The sequence below is a fragment of the Carcharodon carcharias genome, chromosome 7 (genome assembly GCF_017639515.1).
Source record: "Carcharodon carcharias isolate sCarCar2 chromosome 7, sCarCar2.pri, whole genome shotgun sequence".
NCBI classification, from domain to species: domain Eukaryota; kingdom Metazoa; phylum Chordata; class Chondrichthyes; order Lamniformes; family Lamnidae; genus Carcharodon; species Carcharodon carcharias.
In genome coordinates, this window is record NC_054473.1 from 21,336,928 (window position 1) to 21,360,843 (window position 23,916).

The 23,916-nt window shown below is 44.2% G+C and overlaps 1 protein-coding gene and 1 non-coding gene across 5 annotated transcripts in view; both read right to left on the minus strand.

The window, feature by feature from the left end:
- The window catches only part of LOC121280146 (copine-9-like), a 409,662-nt gene that overhangs the window by 240,214 nt on the left and 145,532 nt on the right, over positions 1–23,916 (minus strand). The window contains exons 6-7 of one of the 4 annotated variants that reach the window (XM_041191836.1): positions 13,816–13,833; positions 11,491–11,567 (exon numbers count right to left, since the gene is read on the minus strand). In XM_041191836.1, coding sequence (XP_041047770.1) covers positions 11,491–11,567; positions 13,816–13,833 — 95 coding nt within the window. Of the gene's footprint in view, positions 1–11,490; positions 11,568–13,815; positions 13,834–21,356; positions 21,378–23,172; positions 23,176–23,916 lie in introns of all 4 variants that reach the window. The other 3 variants (XM_041191834.1, XM_041191838.1, XM_041191835.1) reach the window with 3 other exon arrangements.
- LOC121280626 lies at positions 10,974–11,137 on the minus strand. Its single transcript, XR_005943665.1, has one exon. It is a non-coding gene; the product is annotated as a U1 spliceosomal RNA (small nuclear RNA).

Below are 23,916 nucleotides of genomic sequence, written 5' to 3' on the forward strand. Positions count from 1 at the left end.
GGACTTTTTAAACAGTAATACTTTCCTGTGATAAAATCACTTATTATTTTTGCGGTTATTCTCTGCAGTTACTGACAGGGCTGATGAATAAGCTAGTCTCTTCTTGTCCATTTTTGTGTTTTAATACATTTTCCATTTTTTAAAAAATGTCCAGTCTATATAGATTCCTGCAATGCACAAACACGACAGAAGTGCTGGTGTTCTATTGTTAGTTAGACTTTTAAATCTAAAACAATAGGAGTTATACGGATCCAGTGGCAGCACAGATCCAGAAACAAATCAGGCTATGAATCACCATCAGGTTAATGCCACCCTTTTGCAGTGAAATAAAGATGGAGGAGCCAGTCTCCAATGTTAGCTTTTTGAATGATTGGACTGCGATGGTACTAGGCAAAGTCTTTCCATCTGCCTTGCTAATCTGTTAAACGTGACTGAATTCCAGCTTTCTTATGTTGAAAAGAATATGTATAGTAATTCAAATTAAAATGCAGGACTTAGTTGTTTTTCTGACCTTCAGCTTCAGCGGCTCAAATGAACCAAATCCTGGTCCAGGACCAGGCAATTGAACACTGCATGCCCATGGAGAACCAATAGATGCCACAAGAAATAAAAGACTACACATAGGCCCTGCTCTCAAATATGAACAACTTTCTATGATCAACTTGGTTCGATAAGTGGTAAGCAACATTTGAGCCACAGAAGTGCCAGGCAACAATTATCTCCAGCAAGAGAGAATCTAAACATCTCCCCTTGACATTCAATAACATTACCATCACTGAATTTTCCATCAACATTGATCAAAAACGTAACTGGACCAGCCATATAAATGTCACTGCAGTAACAAATCAGAGGCTGGGAATTCTGCAACAAGTAACTCACCTCCTGTCTTCCCAAAGTCTCAATCCGCCATCTACAGAACACAAATCAGTAATGTGATGGGATACGCTCCACTTGCCTGGCTGAGTGCAGATCCACCAACACTCAAGAAGCTCAAAATCGTCCAGGATAAAGCAGCCTACTTGATCAACACCCCATCCACCACTTTAAACATTCACTCCCTCCACCAATAGCACACAGTGGCAGCAGTGTATCATCTACAAGATGCTTTGCAACAATTCGCCAAGGCTCCTTCAACAGCATCTTCCAAACTCATGACCTCTACCACTTAGAAGGGCAAAGCAGCAGATGCACGGGAATACCATCACCCTCAAATTTCCCTCCAAACCACACATCATCCGACTTGGGACTATATTGCCATTCCTTCGCTGTTGTTGAGTTAAAAACTGGAACTCCCTTTCTAACAGCACTGTGGGTGTACCTACACCACATGGACTGCAGTGGTTCAAGGAGGCCCAGATTACCACCAACTTCCTGAGATCAGTTAGGGATTGACAACAAATGCTGGCCTTGTCAGTGATGTTCACAGCCCATGAAAGAATACATAGAAACAAGCATCTGCAGATGTGAACGTGACTTCAGTCTCTCCCATGCCCTTACTTTGAATTTTAGCTGAGGCTGTTCACTTTCCCTCCTATCATTCATACCTCTTAGCCTGCTGTTGTCTCCCATACTTCAGTGTTAATTTGTTTATCTTAGCCTCTCACTACACAATGTTTCATGATTTACAAACCCCAGCAATCTATCAGGATATTGCTCACATTTAAACTTCGGAAGCGAAGGAGATATCTGAGTGCATCTGAGTGTGCAGGGAAGGGGTGCGGAAACGTGTATATGTATGTTTGCATGCACAGAGTGTTTGCATATACATAGCAGACATGCACAACTGCCCTAATTTACTACCTTGATTAAAATCAAAACATTAAGAAAATATAACATGAGTACAAAAAAAAAAACAAATCAAGCTCACAATTTCATTATTTCTACAGGAATACCCAAACCAATCTCTGAAATTTGTATTCAATAATAATAGCACTTCATTTCAGGTCACAGTTTGAAAACAGGATCCTTCTGTCTGTTATTACTGACCCTAACATCTGCCATGGCTACATAAATTATTTTCCAGAAACAGAGTGAAATTGCCCAAGACTCCAGCTATATCTGTTGGAAAAAAACAACACAGTCTGTTCCACGGCAGCAACACATCTTAGAGCTGACAGTACATTAATAATCCACTTGAGCTTCATTCTTTCAAATTATGATGTCATTTCAACCCTTCAACATGTCACTGTGCTGAGACACATTTCTGTGTAAGTGCTGGTGTACATTTAGCGTGTCTAAGCTGCTTAAAATTATACAATAATTATCAAGAATCATAGAAAATTCAAAAGCACAGCATCTAACACAGTGAAGAACTTATTAGCACCAACATTCTGTCACTATTTTAACACCAAGTTCCTAATAAAGCCAATTAAAGGCTTGTTAATGTGCATTAATGCTGATTGGTGCTGTTTCTTCATTCAATAAATTCTTCACTGAAGCAGGTGTTCCTGACTTTGGAGTTATTGGGGTGCCTTTTCCAATGCATTATTAGATTGATTCTTGGGGTGAGAGGTTTTGTCCTATAATGAGGGGCTGAGTAAATTGTGTCCCTGACGCTGAAAAGAATGAGAGGTCATCTCACTAAAACGTGCAAGATTCTGATGGGGCTTGACAGGCTAGACACGTACAGAGGGGTTGTTTCCTCTGGCTGGTGAATCTAAAACACAGGGGCACAGTTTGAGGATAAGAGGTCGATCATTAAGGACTGAGGGGAGGAGAGATGTCTTTACTCAAGAGGGCTGAGAATCTTTGGAGCCCCCCTAATTCCCTGGGGCAGCCATGACTGGCTCCCTGCTTTGTGTTCGCTTCCAGCATGTGCCTGGTCTTCCCTAGACAACACGTGTGGCCTGTGCATCCCCATCAAAATCAGAACATGCCCCTAAATGAACTCTGCTGTGGCTAACGGATCGGCTGGGGTCTTGGTGGCTGTCCTTCCCCTGCCCTCAGGAAACCGGCAAGTGTCAGTACTTTGGTCCCCCACCCGCCTACATTCCTGCCCTGGCGGGAACTAAAATCCGGACCAGAGCAACTGGAGTAGGCACCTAGGTTGAAATTACATTTAAAAGAGTTTAAAAGTGGCGTCATTCAGGCCTTCACATTTCTTCCCCTTAGGCTGTCCACAGGCCAGTGCTATTATGGTGCCCATATAAGCTAAACAGGCTCCATATTAAAGCCACAGCTGGTTAAAGAAATGAACAACAGGTTGAAAGATCAACTTTTTAACAATTAAGGGGTCACAATTTAAAGTACGGCTGCATTCTGTCTGGGAGCATAAGAGAAAGACTTGCATTTGTATAGCACCCCAACACAACATCCCAAAGTGTTTTGCAGCCACTGAAGTACTTTTGAAGTGTAGATGCTCTTGTAATATATAAAATGCTACAGCTGATGTGAGCACAGCAAGATCCCACAACAGCAACGTGATAATGATTAGAAAGGGCAAAATTTTGTCCACTCCGGGTGGGCCAATTAAGGCCAACTCGGCGTGAACGCTGGCTGCAGAATGTTCGAGAAGGGGTGGGCGGGGCAGCAGCCTGTCGGCCGCTGGGTCCTATAGCGACTCGGCGGCCGGTTCAAAAACGGCGCAGGCAGCTCCAGGGAGGCTGCCCACGTCGGAGTTGCTGCAACAACATGGCTGCAAACAGAGGTGTAAACACCAGGCGGGAGGTGAGGTCGGCTGGGCACTCGGCCCTCCCCCACCCGTTTCTTGGATGAGTGCCTTGCCGCAGCCCTGAAGGTGGTGGCTGCCAGAAGGGACACTCTTGTCCCCAGAGGCTGGAAGAGGAGGTCATCGCACTTCACAAAGACGGCATGAGAGGAGGTGACAGCCCAGGTGAGCAACCACAACGTAGTGTGGCTCGCCTGGGTATAGTGCCAGAAGAGGTTTAATGACCTGCAGTGCTCAGGAAGGGTGAGTACCGTGTTGGCATGGGCCGGTGTGTTGAAGTGTTTTGGGCTGGCCATCCCCCCATGGAGCTCAGGGGTGTTAAGAGTCTGAGTGCTAACTGTCAATGACGGCCGGAGCTGGCCAAGGGAGTGAGCCATGGCTGCTTGGACTTAGTGCCTTGCAACTTGAAGGCCACAACCCAGAAGTGCCCTGCAAGGTGCTCCTCAGGTGGAGTTGGCTATGTTGCAAAGGTGCTGCAGATTGAGAGTGGACTAATCCATGCTCCTCTATCCTTTCAGGAAAAGACACTCCATAACAATTTTGAGAGGTTGAGGACTGGCGGAGGACCTCATACACCTCCTCAGCCTCTCCAGATGTGAGCAGGAGGCCTTGGAGCTCGAGAGGCACCATGTACCTCGGTCAACCGGCCGTGGAGAGGCTGGGGTGTTAGACGAAGGTAAGAGTGCGGTGCACTGAAGTGAGAGTTTCTGTTGGTGCAAACAATCTTGTGCAGTCTCATCATTGATGGGAACCTTCAGACTGGATTCTCCATGGGTCATTGAAAGATGATGGCTCCATGATGCAGATCTTCATTGCCTCACCAGGGTTCCTGGCATGCACAGTGACAGTGTGATGACTTAAACTAATGACATGTCCTTCTTCTCCCTTAGATCTGCCACCAAGTAGCCAATATCAGCACCTCTAGGAGCTATCCCTGACACCAGAGGACCACCAGGCTCCAGAAGCACCTGTGTCACGCCCACTCTCTGAACCAGGCACCAATGCAGATACCAGCACCTCAGTAGGCATTGATTCAGTGGCTAGTATCTCAGTGCACATTGGTGAGAGCACTTCACACTCGCTTGAGGTGCCGATGGAGGCAGAGTGCCCAGGGCACCGGCAGTCAGAGGACTGCTGGAGACCAGGATGATGCTCAGTCGAAGGCTGATGATGAGCCTCTGGAACTGTCCATTAGGCAGCAGATGCTGTGTGATGATGTGTGTGAGGATCTGGCAGAGATCCATGAGGGTACGTGTGCCATGGTCTCTGTTGTGGAGGAGTCCCTGCGGAGCATCAGCACTGTGTTGACCCTCATGGCAGAGCGTAATGCCTCCTCCTTGGCAAGAGAGGTGACCCTCATGGTGAGGCAGCTCCTGGAACAGAATCAGGGGTTCCTGGGGTTGTGCTCGGACCTGCAAGCCCTCACACAGGTACTAACCTCAGGTGGTCAGTGTCCGTGTGTGAGATGGATGAGGCACCCAGTATCCCAGCTAGGTGCCCGTCCATCAGTGGCAAGCAGGGAGATCGACAGCGACCTGACGTTGGCGCACAAGCTGCCTGTCATCTCTGTGAGCTCCTCTCAGGGTGTTCTGGATGATGGCAGCAGCTCCTCTACCCCTCTGCCAGTGACCATGCCATCTGATGAGGCTGCAGTGACTGGGGAGATGCCAGCCATGGCACAGGCCGCTCCCTTCCAGGTGGGGCCATCACAGGCTCCATTGGCCAGAGGACGATTGCCAAGGTCATAAAGGCCAACAAGACAGCAGAGTCAGCAGACAGCAGAGTCAGCAGACTGTCTCCAATGCCAGTGCCAGTGAGGGGGGAGCACCTAGAAGTAGCACCCGTAAACATAAGTTCAAAGCACATTTAGCACAAGAGGGACCGGTCACAGGTGATCTTTTGTTCTCCCATTTCTTTTTCCTTTTTTTAATGGTGTGACCACCAACACCTGATATTGCTCTGTTCATAATATGAGAGTGCCAACATTATATTACATTTGTTTTTGTGTTATTGGCCTGAGTATACTTCATTTATTTGTAGGTGCAGGGTACGCCAGTGTGTAATGCTGGATGTGGGTGGCTCAAATCTTTATTGCACAGGCACTAAGTGTATCTGGGAGGGGGGCAAAGGAAAGGGTCATTTCTGACATCCAGGCGTCAGCCCTGGCATGAAGAGGTAGCGCTTATTGAGCAGCTGAGCTGAAGGAGTGTTGGATTAAGGCGTCTCTGGCATCCCTGCTTCCCTGGAGTTTACCAAGGTCTGGTTCCACTCCCTCAGCATTCTCCTCACTGTGCTCCTCTTCTGACTCACTACTGGATTCATTATCTGTGGCCCGTGGAGTTGCATCAAGATCTTCTTCCTCCAGTGGGCTCCCCCTTGTCAGTGCCAGATTGTGGAGAACGCAATATGCAACCACAATCAGTGACACCCGCTCTGGGGGTATTACAGTGCACCCCCTGAACAGTCTAGGCATTGGAAGCGCATCTTGAGAAGACCTATGGTTTTCTCTACCATCGCCCTTGTGGAGATATGGCTCTTGTTGTACCGCTGCTCTGCCTCTGTTCTTGGATGCAGAGAGGCGGCATGAGCCACCTTTTCAAGGGATAGCCCTTGTCACCCAGCAGCCATCCATCTAGTCGGGCTGGAGCACTGAAGAGCCTCGGCATCTGGGAGTGTCTCAGGATGTAAGCACCATGGAAACTGCCCAGCTACCTTGCACAGACTTGCAGAATGCAGAATCTGCATCCTGTGATCACAAACTAGCTGCACGTTCATGGAGCGGAATCCCTTCCTGTTAACAAAGGCACCTTGCTCACCCGCTGGTGCCTTGATGGCACGTGTGTAGTCGATGGCACCCTGGACATGGGGGAACCCATCAACCACTGCAAAGCCTCTGGCTCACTCAGCTTGGCTGGTCTCGTCCATACAGTAAGGAATATAAGTCAGTACCCGCCTGAACAGAGTTTCTGTCGCCAGCTTGACACAACTGTGGACAGCTGATTGGGAGACTCCACGCAGATCCCCTACTGAACTCTGGAAGGAGCCAGAGGCATAGAAGTTGAGGGCCACTGTGACCTTCAGAGCCACTGGCATGGGGTTTCCACCCACACAGTTGGACCTGATCTCAGGCCCAATCATCTGACAAATGGAGGTCACGGTATCCCTGGAGAAATGGACCCTCCTTCAGCATTGCACATCAGACAAATTGAGGCAGCTGTATCGCTGCCTGTAAACCCTGGCAGCAGGATAGTAGCGTCTTCTGCGGTCCCTTCCACCTTGGACTACCTGCTTGCCCTGCACCCCTTGTGCCTGCGCCTGTCCTCTCACAAGTCCCTCCCCTGGAAGCTGCATTGGGACATGTGGCCTCCTCTCCCTTCTGCCCCTCTCTTCCTCCCCAGAGGAAGTGCCTCCTGCGGATACCTTACCAGGGTAAGGGAAGGCTGTCTGATACCTGAAAGGGTCCACACGGCCTGAATCCTCAGGAGGCCTTGGAGACACCAATGAGTCCTGAAATGATGCATGGAAATGCTAAGAATGAAGCCCCGAACAGAGATGAACTGCCAAGTACTGAGAAGCAACCAGTAGCAAATTATCTCCGAAACTCCTCACTACTCACATTGACAATGCTGCTGACCCGTTTTACCTTGCCCGTGGACGAGGTTTTGCAAATTGTGGGCTGCCCACCTGCCTGTGCGACGAGTGAAAAATCACCATGGGTAACGTTAAATTGGCGTCAATTGGGTTGTCAAGGGCCTTAACTGGCCTCTTAATTCATGGCGGGCGCAGGTCCGGCTTCCATGTGCGCCTGCCAACTGAAGTTTCACACAAGTGTGCGATAACGTCAGGATGCTCGCCCGACATCATCGCATGTCATTCTACCCTCATTCGGGTAGGGCGCGCACCCACCCAACAAGCGGAAAATTCTGCCCATAATCTTTATTTTCAGTGATGTTGGTTGAGGGATAAATATTAGCCAAGACACAACTCCCCTGCTTATCTCTGGAAGTGCCACAGGAACTTTTATGTTGGCTCAACATCTCATCCAAAAGCACGCACCTCTGACAGTGCTACAATGGGAATGTCAGCCTAGACTTTGTGTCCATGTTTCTGAAGTGGGACTTGAACCCACAACCTTCTGACTCAGAGGTGAGCCATGGCTGACACAAGTAAGGAGAACCAAGGAATTGCACAGTTTCTGACTCCCTTAGAACAATGGTTGTTCTATTTGGAATTCCATTTTTTGTGTACAATTTGGAGAATGAGGAAGAAATTTTGGATGGCAGGTGGTATCATTGTAGGGGCACGGATCATAATTGCTGCTCCCCTACAAGTCAAATATATTGATCATACAAGAACTATCTGGATTCAACAGAGATGAAATGTCTTTGGGGGCACTGATTCACCAAGGATATAGTGATGGAGCTGTGCAACATGCTGCAAATCCAGTGTAGGTATAGAGTTGTCAGTGGCATTGAGGGTACTAGCTGGCTTAATATTTTTGCCTCATGATCCTTAGAGATGACCAGTGGGCCATAAATAATACCAATCAGCATGCAGTGCATCACTGTATTAAAACATTGTTTGCCAAGGTATATCATTATTCCCATGGACAAAAGAGAGCAACTGGACATAGGTCTAGACATTATTTTTATGTGGCTTGATTTCCAAAAGCCCAGTGTGTTATTGATGGGACTTGGAAATGCTGGTGAAAATAATGATAGTGCACATTATTATTCAGGTTTAAGCGTACAGTTCACCAACAATATGCGGGCTCAAGTATGAGGATTAACAAGTGGACCTGCCTTTGAGGAAGAAGCAACAACAACAACAGTTTTTATTTATATTGCTCTGGTTGATGCGTTCTTTCCTGAACTGCCAGATTGGTAAGTTTGTCTTGCGTAGCTGCTATGTGAATCCTCTGCGCATGCCTATGGTCACACTGCATCTAACCATTATTATTGGAAGTATATTGTGCTAGTCCCTTGTTCTATGTTTATATTGTTTATATATTATTATTTTGGTCAATGTCTGTGTCTCCAAATCATCTCTGTTCCTTTAACAGCGTATGTACAGCTGTTGTGGCTGAAAATATGTATTTAAGTGTAACACCATGACAAAGGGTGTCACCAAGTGAATCAGTGAGTGATTTTATTTGTGTGTGTGTGTGTGTGTGTGTGTGTGTGTGTGTTTGAGATGCATCACCATCAGTCCCCTTCAGCTTATTGAGATTCTACATCCAAAGGGTTAAAGTTGTGTTCCATTGACACTAACTCTGGGCTTGTTCATACAGTATTGTCACCAATGTGAGTGTCAACCAGTAAAACCTTGACAGTGTCTGGCTTTACACTGTAGGATGGCAGTTCTAACAAAGGCCTCTGGCCTAATGGGGCAAAAGACTGAAACAACCAGGTGATCTGCTGAAATCTTTATTGTACAGTGGTCAGCAGTCTTGCTTTCAAAGATTCAAAGCCTGACCTCATTGCTTTTGTCACTCATAGCTCCCTTAGTTGCATGTAAGAATCCAAATGGGTTGCACAGGTTGTTTTTATGGTCTGATCCATTGAGCTTACTGGTAGTACGTATAACTGTGGCCATTCACAGGCAGACTATACCCTATAGTTGCGACCTCCTCCAACTCCATATCCCATGCCCAGTAATGCTCTGTTTCCCTGACTCTAGCATTTTGTGCAACATCGCAGGCCCTACCCCCACCCATCCTTTGACTCATCATCCTCTTCTCTGCAATTCGCTCCATTAATCTCTGCTTCTCCACTTTCTTCTCCTCTTTTAAAAGCCTTCCATAAACCCAGGTTCTTAACAGGGCATTAAGCCACCGCACCTAACCCCGCCATTCCTGAAATGCATTTGTTTTTCCTCATGCCTATCTATTTATTCTTGATGTTGAAGACACTAGGTAAATGCAAATTGTTGTTTATTCAACAGTCTGCAATTTCCTATGAAGCATGGACATACAATGGGAACCAGGTTGAACTTTCCCTACCTTCCCTATTTGTAGCCATTTGAATATGAATTTTAAACTACATAGCACTACGTCTGGTGGCAACAGAAGCTTAGCGTACAAGGACATTGCCATGTATGGCCTTACAAACCATTCATGTTTTCATCCACTTATAATTCATTAGTGTTACTGAGGCCAGCTAACGCCACAGAGAAACAGCATAAATGGCGGAAATTCATTTTATCCACAGTCATGGATACAGCACTCATGCTATCAATAGCCTTCAACATGTTCTTTGGTGCTAGGCTTTGGTGCCATTTAGAATGGCCATACTTTAAGAGGCTTTCCCTTCTCCAGGGACTCAGCGACGCAAGTCAAGCATTTTCTGTTTTTGTTTCAGTCTATCATAAACATGTGACTCCTCTGGCCAGCGAAAATAAAGTAGCCCTTTAATTGCATTCTTTTTACTGCTTGCTTAACATCACCAGGTGTTGCAGATAATAGGTAAGCAGCTGTTAAGGCACATCTGAAGTGTGAAACCAACCTTATGGAGGTAATTTGGGACTTACCAGGTTTTAAGCACCAACATTAATGGCAAAGTAGTAAAACATAGCTTCCAAATGAAAACGTGGGAGATTTCACAGTGAAGGTGTTTTGTGTTAACAAACCTGAAACATAGGGATATTAAGGTTCCAAGAATCATGAGTAGACAATGTACCCCAATATCAACAAGGGATGGTTGACTGTAACTTAATTGGCTTCTCAGCTCACAGGGGGGCAGGTGTCAGGCCAGGTTGTTTCAAGAAGCTTACCAGTAAATAGAATGCTCGACTAAATTTCAAACTGCTGTGTTTCCCAAGCTTGGACCCCTTTGTGAGTTCAGCTGAATCATAAATAAAGGACTGTTGATATTTTATCGTGCCTCCAAAATAATCTCATTGCAATCAGCCGCTCTTTCAGTATATAGCGATCTGTGAATTGATGCACTCACTTTCAAATCTGCAAAAGGCAGAAAGGTTGCTGATGCTTTTTAGCTGATTGTTAATGTTTGAAAATGCCTTTCCATTAGTAAATACTGTATGTGTTGAATAAAATGCTTGCGTGCATTTAAATAACTTCACAATGAAGACTAATCACAGGTTCGTAATTACAGGAATCAGCTCAGGAATATGATGAACATCCCACTTTCTAGAAAAATCAGTGCATAATCTTCTGAAGTTACAGGAAAAAGGTTATGCCTTCCTGTTGTTCTGTTTCTGTTGTTCTGCCTGTCTTCATCTTTAAATGATATTTGAAGGAAATGATGAATGCACAAGGTCCACCCATATAGAATCATTAAATTGTATATCGGGGAGAGCGCGAACGCAGTCCCCCACTACCACAAATTTTGCAGTCGAGTATCCCACATTTGGGGACATCGCAGGCATCAGCACACCCCAAGTGCAACGGGCTAGCCTCGTCCTGGGAGAACCACCTTCATGATCATGGTCTCTCCCCTGCCAGGTAAGTATTGCATATAGAATCACAGAGCACAGGAGGCCACCATTTGGCCCATCATGTCTGTGCCAGCTCTTTGAAAGACCTATCCAGACAGTCCCACTCCTTTGCTCTTATCCAATAAACTTTGAATTTTTTTCCTATTCAAATATGTATCCAAATCCCTTTTGAAAGTTACTATTGAACCTGCTTCCAATACTCATTCAGACAGTGCATTTCAGATCACGACAGCTCACTGTGTAAAAAAAATTCTCTGCACTTCACAGGATTCCAGACTCAACATTGAGTTCAACAATTTCAGGTGATAATCACTGTTCTGATTTTTCTAGACAGCATGTGCTGGTAATCATTCTACATCGATACTCACGTTAGTGATTTCTCAATACGACTGCCTGCAGATCCAATAATTTCTCCCAGAGTGACAAAAATTTGACCAAGGAAATCCTGAAAATAAAATTCACAACGTCAAGCTCTTTAAGTACCTGGATTAATATTAGGTGTATTGCACCAAGTAATTGGCACCAGTTAAATTGTACAACCATCCTGACAGTATCAAATACGTTACATTACTGTGACAAATTGAGATATCAAGCTATAACCTTGTAGCTATAACCTTGCAAAATAAAAAAATGTATTGGAATATAATCAGATATATTTCAGTGTAATAGCAGATATACTACAATACAATCCTGTATAATAGCAGCTGAGCTACAATAGAGTACTGAACATTATCAGGTACATTACACGACAGCACTGTCTAATATTAGGTATACGAAGCCACAAAACACCTGAGATGGGAGAGGAATCTTTGAGGCGAGAAAGAACAATAATAGATGTCAGGGTAGATTTTACGCATCCACATTGCCCTCAGGCACTGGTAGCACTGATTAGTAAAATCAGCTCCACTGTACCAGCTGCTAAGCCCTAGGATAGAATCATTGAATGGTTACAGCTTGGAAGGAAGCCATTCAGCCTGTCAGATCCATGTCGGCTCTCTGTAAGAGTGATTCAGCTAGTCCCACTCCCCCTGCCTTTTCCACACTGCCCTGCAATTCCTTTCTCTTCAGATAATTGTCCAATTCTTTTTTGAAAGCCACAATTGAATCTGCCACCACCACACTCACTAGCCGTGCACTCCAGATCCTAACCACTCGCTGAGTAAAAATGTTTTTCCTCATGTCGCCTCCGCTTTGTTCACCCATTAAATAAGAATGTTCTGGTTCTCAACCCTTCTCCCTGTTTCTCCCTATCTGCTCTGCCAAGACCCCTCATCATTTTGAATAGCTCTAGGAAATCTCCTCGCAACTTCCCTGCTTGAAGCAGAACAACCCAGCTCCAGCAATCTATTCACATAATTGAAGCCTCTTATCCTTGGAACCGTTCTTGTAAATCTTTTCTGCACTATCTCCAATGCCTTCACATCCTTCCTAAACTGTAGTGCCCAGAATTGGAACCAGTACTCAAGTTAAGACTGAACCAATGTTTTACACAGCTTCATCATAACTTCCTTGCTTTTGTACCTTATGGCCTAGATTTCTGCCACGATGGAGAGCCCCTCTAACAGGGCGAAAATCTGAGAAATGGCTGAACATTCTAAGTCCTGTCCCTGGACCAGGCATTTCCCATCTTCACGGGGCGGGACTGGAGTCAGGCCAGGGTTTGCACACGCGTGATTGGCGGAGGCAGCTGACCATTTAAACTACCAGCTGCCTCCACTAAAGTGGGATTTTGGAAGACCAGGGGTGTGGAATCCGGAATGTGCAGATTAGAACAGGTAAGATGGGGTCTGAATTTGGTGGATTCTTTTGGATAAACAGGGTACCCTTTTGGAGAAGGAGGGCACCCCTTTGGATAGGGTACCAGGACACCTTCTGGGGAGGTAAGGCACCTTTTGAGAGAGGTAAGGCACCCTTTGGGACAGGTAAGGCACATTTTGGAAAAGTGAACATGATTATGCACTTTTTATGCACAAACTCACTGGAACTATCAAGCTGTAAAAGAGTTTTCCAATTGTCCAGGAACTGTCCAGCTGCCAAGGAACTGTCCAGCTGTCAAATCTGTCAATGCTCTCCAGGAAGTGTCAAACACGTCAAAGCTTTCTAGAAAGTACCAAACCTGTCCAGGAAGTGTCAAACCTATTAAGAAACTATCTAAGGATACTAGGTGAGTTGGAATGGAGGGGTAAGGGCAAAGGGTGGTGCGGTTCATGGGCTGGCATGAGTTGGCAAACGGGTAAGGGAGCCATGGGAGAATGGGTGGGGAACATGGGTTGACATACGTTGGCATGGATGGGGCATAGAGAGAGTGTGGGAGAGTAAGGGGGTGAGGGCTGGAGGGATGTTTTTGTTTTATTATTATTAGTTATTGATTTCAACACAGTTCCAGGGCACAAAAGCAGGCTTGCCTCCACACCCAGCAGCCTGCAAATTTGTTCCAGGGTTGCTTACCCTGATTCTTTTTCAGCCTGCAGCCACCACCTCCCACCCCCATCCCCCCCTCCAACTGAAAGTCCCACCTGTGGGTGGCCATTTTTAAGGGTCGGGTTCACCAAGCCAGTAAGTCCCCCAACTTGGCAATCCTGACATGGAGACGAAAATCTGGGCCTATGCCTCCACTTAAAAAATCCCAGGATCTCATATTTCATATTATTCACTCTCTCAACCGGCCCTGCCACCTTTAACAATTTGTGCACATATACCCCCAGGTCCCTCTGCTTCTGCAACCCCCTTTAGAATTGTATCCTTGATCTTATATTACCTTTCCTCAATCTTCCTGCCAAAAGGTATCACTTCACACTTCTCTGCCTTAAATTTGATCTGCCACGAGCCCACCCATTCCACCAATCTGTCTATGTCCCCTTGAAATTTATCACTAAGCTCCTCACAGTTCACAAAATTTCCAAGAAGACTTTTGGATCCCCTTTTAAGCAACTGCGGTGTGGGAGTCTGATTGAAATAGAATAATGAAATGACGCACCTCTTGCGATTGGGATGCAGAAAATCAATGTGACCCACAAAAGGCACATTTGCGGCTGGTCAGGGTCACATGACACGATTTTAAATTTTCCACCCCCACCCTCAATCCAGCCATCTGACTCTTGTAGTACCTTAAATGCTTCTGTATTTGCTGGAGTACTAATGACTTGTTTAGTTAGTTACGGCAGAGTAGACAGAACATATATTAATAATGGCACTCTGGTAACATCTGGGAAATTCTCACTACAGATGGTGTCTGATTAATTATAGAAAATCCAGCTCAGAAAGGAAAGGAGGTTTAATATTTATTTATTATAAATTTGTCTGAGTTTTGCCCAAATATAAACTGAAAGGCCACAATAACATTAAAGATATAAAGCAGAACAATCAGGGCATTGAGGGATGGCTACTAATATCAAAAGTTATTTTTCTATGTATGGTTCCTTTCCACTTTTAGGTTTCTCCCCTTGTACTATGTACCATTCCCTGGCTGACAGACCAGGATGTAACCTAGATAACCTGTTCCCAAGTTTTCTACTAAAAAGATTCAGGAGCTAACTATTGGGAAGCTTGCGAGGACAAGTACAGGAGTGACACCTTAATCAGGCTTGTCCAACATGCGGCCCATGAAGCCGGTTTTCAAACAGGTGAGTTTCAATAGGAGATTCTGCATCGAGCTGCTCCTCCATCACAGGCCATTTCTTTCCCATGTTTGGGGGAAATGAGGGAAAGAAACAGTCTCTGATTGGAGGAGCAGCAAACACCAGCATTGGTGAGCGTGTTGAGGGCTGTTGAGCTCAGGGAATTGAAGGTCTGACGGGGCTGCAGCACTATGTGTTGGGGGAGTGCGAGAGACCGAGTGACTGTGCGTGGGAAGGGTGGAGTGCGAGAGGCTGAGTGACTGTGTGTTGTGTAGGGGGAATGCGAGAGGCTGAGTGACCGTGTGTGGTGTGGGGGAGAGTGTGAGAGACTGAGTGACTATATGTGAGGGGAAAGTGTGAGAGATGAAGCAACAGTGTGTGTAGGGTGAGCGCAAGAGACTGGGTGACTGTGTGGGGGGGTGTGGGAAGTGCGAGAGAGTGAATGGCTCTCACACCAACACCTACACACACATCCAGTCACAGTGGGTGATGGTGAGTATGTGAGCACCCTGAGACTGAGAGTGAGCCAGGCAAACACACTCTGACCCTCTCACACTGGTCATTTTCATCAATAACCCTTTTTTTTAAACTTAACGATTTATTGCTATGACATTGCTGTACTTTTGTTCAGCAATGTTTGTTTCCTTAAAACCTCAGCTTCTTTTGAAATTCAATTTATTGTTGTGCCATACCTTCACTTTCCTAAATTTGCTCATTGGCTCCTTGAGTGAGAAAAATATGAAAATGTGGGTCCCCGAGTGAAAAGGCTGGACAAGCTCTGCCTTAAGTCAATTCCTTCCCTCTGAAGAAAAACCTTCATAACAAATACGAACATAAGAAATAGGAGCATGAATAGATCACATGGCCCTTCGAGCCAGCTCTGCCATCCAATACATTAATGGCTGAGCTTCTGCCTCAACTCCATTTTCCTGCTAGCTCCTCTTATCCCTTAATTTCCTGAGACACCAAAAATCAGTCTACCCCAGTCTTGAATGTATTCAAGATGGAGCATCCAAAAGCCTCTGGCATAGAGCATTCCAAGACTAACAATCCTTTGAGTGAAGAGATTTCCCCTCAACTCAGTTTTAAATAATTGGCCCCTTATTCTGAAACTATGTCCCCATGTTCTAGATTCCTCGCAACCTTTCACTTTCCACTCTGTCAAGCCCCTTCAGAATCTTTTATGTGTCAATGCGGTCCCCTCTCAATCTTCTAAGCTCCAGAGAGTATAGCCCCAATTTACTCAGCCTCTCATCAAAGGCAAACCCTCTCATCCCAGGAATCCACCTACTGAACCTTCGCTGTTCCACCTCCAGGGCAAGTACATCCTTCCTTAAATTTAGAAACAAAAACTGTGCACAGTAATCTCAGTGCGGTCTCACAGTTTCACTTCATCACCATCCTCCCCCAAGTGGCAATGACTATGGTTGAAATTACCCTTGTGACATGCACAAATCTGCATTTTACCATTTTGACACACAGCTGTCACTTGTAGGCAGCTGTCAGGGTTCTTCCTCTGTGTACCATTTGCAATATGTGTTGGTATTTTTTCATTAAAGGCTGTAAGTCAGCTCAGTGATGTAGAAAAATGCAGGCAGCAGCAGGCAAACTGCTGATCCTTGACAGATAGGTGAAATTGGTGGTTGGAGAGCTGACAGACAAACTTCCTTGTCACCATTTACACATCAATATTGATGGTATACATGAAGAACAGACTGCTTTTTATCAAATACAGGAAGATAACTTGTCATTTTTTGACCTGACAGATTGAAATCGTATTTATAATGATGCTAAATTATTAATGTGAGGGATTCACTTCAACTCAAACACTGAGCATGATATAAAGCATCAAATCATTCCATGGCTCTTCTGTTTTTAATTCCTTCATGGGATCTGAGCATTGCTGGCAAAGCCAGCATTTGTTGCTCATCCCTAATTTTCCTTGAGAAGGTGGTGGGGAGCTGTCTTCTTGAACTGACCTGCAGTCCTTCTGCTGTAAGTACATCCACAACTGTGAGGAAGGGAGTTCCAGGACAGGGAAGTGAATGAACAGCGATGTAGTTCCAAGGGATTTTAACGTGTGGCTTGGAGGGGAAGTTGCAGGTGGTGGTGTTCCCATGCAACTGTTGCCTTGTCCTTGTAGGTGGTAGAAGATTTGGAAGGTGCTATCGAAGCAGCCTTGGTGAGTTGCTGCAGTGCATCTTGTATATGGTGCACATTGGTGCCACTGTGCGTCTGTGCTGGAGGGAGTGAATGTTTAAGGTAGTGGATGGACTACCAATCAAGTAGGTTGTTTTGTCCTGGATTCTGTTGAGCCTCTTGAATGTTGTTGGAGCCACATTCATCCAGGCAAGTGGAGAGTATTCCATCACACTCCTGACTTGTGCACTGCAGTCAGATGGTGGACAGGATTTGGGGAATCAGGAGGTGAGTTATTAACTACAGAATTCCCAGCCTCTGACCTGCTCTTGCAGCTACAGTATTTATGTTGCTGGTCTAGTTAAGTTTGTGGTCAATGGTAACTCCCAGAACGTTGATTCAGTGATGGTAATGCCATTGATTGTCAAGGGGAGATGGTTAGATTCTCTTATTGGATATGGTCATTGCTGGGCACTTGTGTGGTGCAAATGTTACTTGCCACTTTTCAACCCAAGCCTGAATGTTGTCCAGGTTGCTGGATGTGGACATGGCATGTTTCTATATCTAAGAAGGTTTCTGAGATCTGATGTGTTATGTTCATTGTACAATATTAGATATCACATGTCTTTAGGATGCTCAGCTAGGTTCAGTTGCTAGCAGTTTCACCTCTGAGTCAAAAGGTTGTGCGTTCAAGCCTCATTTTGAGCAAATATTCCAGGCAATACTGAAGATTTACTGAAGGATTGGTCTGTCCTTTGGATGAGATGTTAAACCAGTACCAGTTTGTGTGTTCTACTGGTTTAAGTGCATATTACAGATCTCATGCTACTTGTCAAGAAAGAGCAGAGCTCCCTGGTGTCCGAGTCAGTAGACCCCCCTCGATCAACAGCACTAAAAGCAGATTGTCATTTATCTCAGTGCTTCTTGTGGGAACTCAGTTTGCTATGTTTGTTTACGTAACAAGTCAATCCATTCCAAAGTAATTCACTGAGCAGTTGAAGATGCTTTGGAGATGTGATGAGATGCTGTATACACACAAGTTTAGATACAAGTATATATTAAAATCTGATATGATTGACTCTTTTTGGCCAGTTTTTTAATCTATTCTCCTACTTGTAACAATGAGTGCTGAGCACAGTAAAGCACTCTGTCATCCTCAGGTACTTGGTCCATTCTTACAAAATCTGGGCAGTGGGAGTTGATAATCTATACAACTGTGGGACATCACACCAGTCTAATCCAGTACTCGCCCATCACCTACACACACTTTCAGTAATGGTGAGGATGATGAGTGCCATAGTGAGTATGACCTGATTTTCTGTTCTCTAGCATAGAGGCACTGAGGCCAATTGTAGAAATCGTTTTCACCAAGTCAACTCAGACTGTACAGACCACGGGAAAAATGGAAGAAATATTATTTCATCGAGATCCCTTTTTATAAAGTGGGAATGGGCACTATTAGAGTCCCTATTCCACACAGGAGTGGGAGGTCCACATCCCATGTATTTTTCAATACCTCTAATGAGCACTTTGATTACACTCTATAGCTCTCCAATAACCATCTGCAGCAGGAGAGCTCTCAAACACAGATGTCAAAAACAAGCTGTACCTGCATTAAGTTAAAAACAAATAAAAGCTAAGCTCCAGGAGATTGCTGTTCTGAAATGCTTTCAACACAAAGATTTCTGTGATGCTGTTTAGAGATAATGTTTACCTGCATTGACCTTGTGCTGAGGAAATAGCTTCAAAAATGCAAAGCTTCAAGGATATAGTAACCCTGAACTGCCTGCCTTACTAAGAAACTCCCAAAGAGACTGAACTAGAATATTTATCAGATTTTACTAGATAAATGAACAACTTTCCCTTTATATATATTCCCACATCCTCAGAATGTTCTAACAATTTTATAGTCAATAACTGCTTTGAAGGTTCTGTTACTATTATTAGGGAGGCAAATACAGCAGCCAGGCTCAATTTTGCCATCCCAACACTGGAAAAACCCACATTTGGCAGCCAAAAATGGAGACGGAGGACCATAAATTTAAATTTCTTAGCCAATTCCCATCAGCTGCCATTTTGACCGGTACAGGAAACATTGTAGGTCACAACCCCATGTGCATTCATAGTGACACTGGGTTCAGCATATAACTGTCTGCCTCAGTTTTGAATTTCCTGAGTTTGAGATCTTCAGCGAGACAGATGGGTTCCTAAAGCCTGTGTGAAACACATCAGGTCAGTCAGTCGTGAACCTCGGGGGAAGCCTGTTGTGGAGTCTGGAACCTTTGATAGGTAAGTTTAAAAGGTGTTGCTAAATTCAAATGTCATAAATGGATGCTGCATGAAAAGTTAAATATGTTTTTAAAGCAGTGCTTGATCATAGGGCTCTGTTCTTAAAAAATAAGTGGCCGTTAAATTGACCGGCACCATGTTCAATGTTCAGATGTACTGGAGCACTTTATCCACTACATAAAGGGCTCTTATGCATTCAAAAGCATAGAGAATCAGATAGTAATGTGTCATGTGGACCCTGTGTTTTGATTCTTATGTTGGTTTGAAGTTCAGACATCTGTTGAGCCTTTTAAAAAACTGACCAGATGGTTAGCCATCTTTTCAGTCAACTTCAAAAGGCTTTAATGTATTCAACTCTGTAGACTTTGATGTAATCCCATTTTGCATGTTTGGTCAAGTTCCAAACCTCACTAATGGATTCAGTTCAGCAGGGGTTGGTTACAAAGCTGTCAAAGGGACAGTGAGCTATTTTTGATTGACAGTTTTATAACAATTTAATAGGATTATTTTGTTTTGAAGTAATTTTTGAATGGCTGCTTGTTTATTTTGACAGATGTATGAACACTTAAGAGGAATAAGTTTTTTCCAAGTGGAGTTTGAATAGATAATTGTTAATTTTGACAGATTTATGAGCATTGCAAGACATTCAATGGTATAGGGCTCACGTGTTCTGTGCAAGGTGGGTACCGGATGAGTGGGTATGGAGGAATATGGGGGGAGATAGGAGTTTGGAAGAGGCATGGGGGTATGTGGGGGGCGTGGGAGATATGTAGGGGCATGAAAGGGGCATGAAATGGGTGGGGTAAGGAGGGTGAGGGCTAGGGTGCCTAGCAGCCATGAGTAGAACTGAGCCAATTTCCCAGAGAACTGAGGGAGGCCTTCTAACTTGCTCGCCTCAGCATCTACCTGCCTCTGTTCTACCTTGGATTTATTTCAGGAGGGAGCGACCCCAACTCCAGCCTGACTGCAACTCCCTGGGAGGAAAATAACATATGCGTGCAGCTTTATACAGGAGGCTGGAGTACAATGTTGGGAAATGACCCGACTCACAATTCCCAACTCAGAGGGGAAAATCTAGCCCAGCAAAGACAAACAAATAGCAAATGACATGGATGATCAGAAAATCTGCTTCTGGTGGTGGTAGTTGCACTTCGGGAACAGAATGCTCTGCTCATCTTTGAACAGTCCCATAGGATCTTTTATGCCCATACAAGCAGCTAGGCGGGTCCATGGTTTAATGTCTCATCTGAACACAGAATCTTTAGCACTCAGTCGAGGTTATGTGCAGAAAACCTGGAGTGGGACTTGAGCCCACGACTTTCTGACTCAGAGGCAAGTGCTACACCAGTTAACACTTAGCGATGTAAACATCAATATCTTTGAAATTTATACTTCAGGACTGCCAGCTTTTTTTGTGTACAGGTTGTGAAGTTTTTGTTGATACATGGCTGATGTTTCTGATTCACCATTAGTATTTCAATTTTAGGTGCTTACATAAACCCAGCAAATACATTAGTCAACAGCGTATTTCAAAATACATTGACACACTAGTGAGTAACTGACTGCACCCCCATCATTATAGACAAGTATCTTTTGCCATGTAAATAACCTGATTGAAATTCATCATGAGCAAAATTAAATGCACACTAAAGTTTGAAGGTGACGCACTTACATTACACACTGAGGTTTGCAACCATTGCAATTCTTAGTGGTGCAAGGGGTCTGAGGCTGATACATCCATGCTATTCACTACATGATAGCAGATGTGCAGGGTACAATACACATTGCATACTGGTGCTTGGGGCTGACACATTCACTGACCTCAATGCTCCCTGGGGGCTTGAGCAGTCATATTCATTGACATGGCTCAGTCCATGCTGGAAAAGCAGACTGCCCACAGGGATTCAGAAATGGCACACTCTCAATGGAGATTGGCAGATCCAAGCCAATTTACAGGCTCTGTGGCAAAGGATGTTGGAACACCCTTAAGCTGTGCTATTCCATTTATGTTTGTTTATATTCTTTTTTGTAACATAATAGACAAGACAATAGATTCTCACCTTCTGTTTGTCCAATACAAGAAGACAGGATAAAGCATTAAATGAAGAAAGGGAGAACGTTAGTGACATAGTGTTTAAAATTATAATTAATGGTGTGCTATTTCATATACCATTATATCATTATCTAACAGTAAATAGAAGATCTGCTGGCTGTCAAAGGATAAGGTAACAAAAAAGACAGGTACCTGCACAACTGTTGCAAAGATGCAATGACCAATGAGTCCTGAGCAGCAGCATGGGTGTTGATACCTATGGTGGTCACACGCTGGCCAAAAAGCAATCTAACTGATTTTATTCCAACACACCCGGCAAGAATGGATCATGTTCCGGCCAGATGCCCCATTTAGACTACACTTAAGTCATTGTTCTCATTTGGTCCACTAGTCTAAAATCAGGGCCTATGTTAGTAGTATTCGCATTTTCAATTGCAATAAAGTAATTTTCCTCTGCCATTTTTTAGTTTAAGCCCAAGAAAAGCAGAGTAAATTGTCACAAGTTCAGGCCCAGTTCTTGCATCCGTCATCAGTCTAAAAACACTGCAGAGGCTGGTATAGCATGGGCTACGTGTAAAGCAGTATCTGAATTCCCCAGAGTACCCCTACACTAATGTGACATTTCTGATTCATCAAGCAACCAACTGTGTGATTCACCTAAGCAGGACTGCATAACATTTTGTGCAAATTTAGTGCTGAATTGTTGGGCCTTGGTCTCATGTGTACTCGGAATGGGTTGAGGCAGCTCAAACTAATTTTACTAAGAATGCTGACAGTCTGTGGGGACTGAACACTTCCATCTCATCAGTCCAGTCTAGATTGAAAAGCAGCATCTGGAGGTGAAAGCACATTCATTCCAGCCACTCGATCATTCCATCACCAGTTTTAGTGGACTTAAAAATTTCAGAGGCACAGGCACTCAATAAGCTCACTAATGCACTGGCCTTGATATTATCACCGCAGTATGCTCTCTGACAGTATTGAAAGAGCAGCCTAGTTGAAGCAATGGCTGTAAAATTGAACAGAGTAGAGGAGCTAATGTTTGAGATTAGTTAAAATTTCCTACTATTTCCTGTTTTCTGACCTCATGTCTAAAAAGTACATTTGTACAAACAAACGCTCATTTGCTGAAGAGCAAGATCTTTGTGCATATAAGTTCAAGAAATGGAGGGTGACCTTTTTAAACTTAATTTAGTTTCACAAAGGGTCAATTTTACAACACTGTGACCCTGAAAACACATATTGTGCATATGATATTCTCACTATCTGGGAATTGTGAAGAGCATACTCATGATTTCTTGAAACATGTTCCTGTGGAGGCAGCTTCCTGGTGAAAAGCCAGGAGCTGTGGAAGAGCAAAGAGATTTAGGGGTATATTACAGAAATCTCTAAAAGCTAGTGGACAGGTACAAAAATAAATTAAAAGGCTAATAGAATGTTGACCTTTATTTCAAAGGAGGAGTGAAAGTTATTTTACATTTATATAAAGCTCTGGTTAGACCCCCTTTAGAATACTGCCTTCAGTTCTGGGCACCACACCCCAGGAAGGTGTAAGATTACAAGTTGAGTATCCTTTATCCGAAACCCTTAGGGCCAATTGTGTTTCGGTATTCAGATATTTTCAGTCTACTTATATTACAATTACCTAAGCCTAGGCTAGCTATAATCTACAAACACTAGGTTATTTCTCCATTTGACAAATCCCACACACCCTGCTTCCTACCCATTAACACTTATTACACCTGTAATATAATATTACCTTGCTTTATTAACATAAAAATTAACTGCATAGCCTTTCAAAAAAACGTTCAGTTTTGGGATGTGTTTGGTTTTTGGATGTATGGATAAAGGACAGCCAACCTGTATTAGATTATTAATAAGTGTGGTAATCTGAGGTGCAATATACCTTTTGGAGAATGTGAGCAGATTGACCACGTGACTATATTACCCACTTTCTGTGTAGCGCATGCTACAATGTTAATCAGTAGCTTAGAATAGGATCTGGTTGGAGAAGCGCGCTTGGTGTTGGTGCTCTGTTACTTGTATAAATAAACAGCATGTGCTTCATCTTATATTGGTCTCTGCGTCTGCAGTTTGTTTGCCAACTCATTCACCGGTAGATAGGCGTGCAACCGTGTTCACAAGTGGTAAGGTGATGAACATTTAACTTCATTAAATACCCTTCCTTGCAGATTGGGAAAACTTAAAAGTATGGCTTAGTATAAAAGATGCCATGGTATTGGGACCGTGGGAAAAATATGCCAAAAGCTGAGACTTTGAAGGTTGCTTGTGTAAGCAAAAAGGGTAGGAATGCAGGAACCTTTGTTTTGAGAGACGAAGCATTAGGATATAGCATAAGATAAGGAGGAAAGAACAACAATAAATGCGCAGAACATTATGTAAATATGTAAGGTTAGCCACAGCCACATGAACTATCCCTGGTTAGACAAGAAAAAAATGCTCAGGCATGATCACCATGGGACTGAAGGTAATAGGGGAGTGGGAGGGGTTAATTGGATAAGGGCCAGGACAAAAGAGACCCTCCCGATCAGGTTCATGTGGCGGAGAAAACTAGAAACCAGAAGACAAGACAAGAGAGAAAGAGAGAAGAAGAGCCTGAAGTCCAAAAGCTGTAAGAAGTAATTGTGCACTCCCCACCCAGTCTTACTGCTCGCGTTAGGCTGTAAATCAATGCC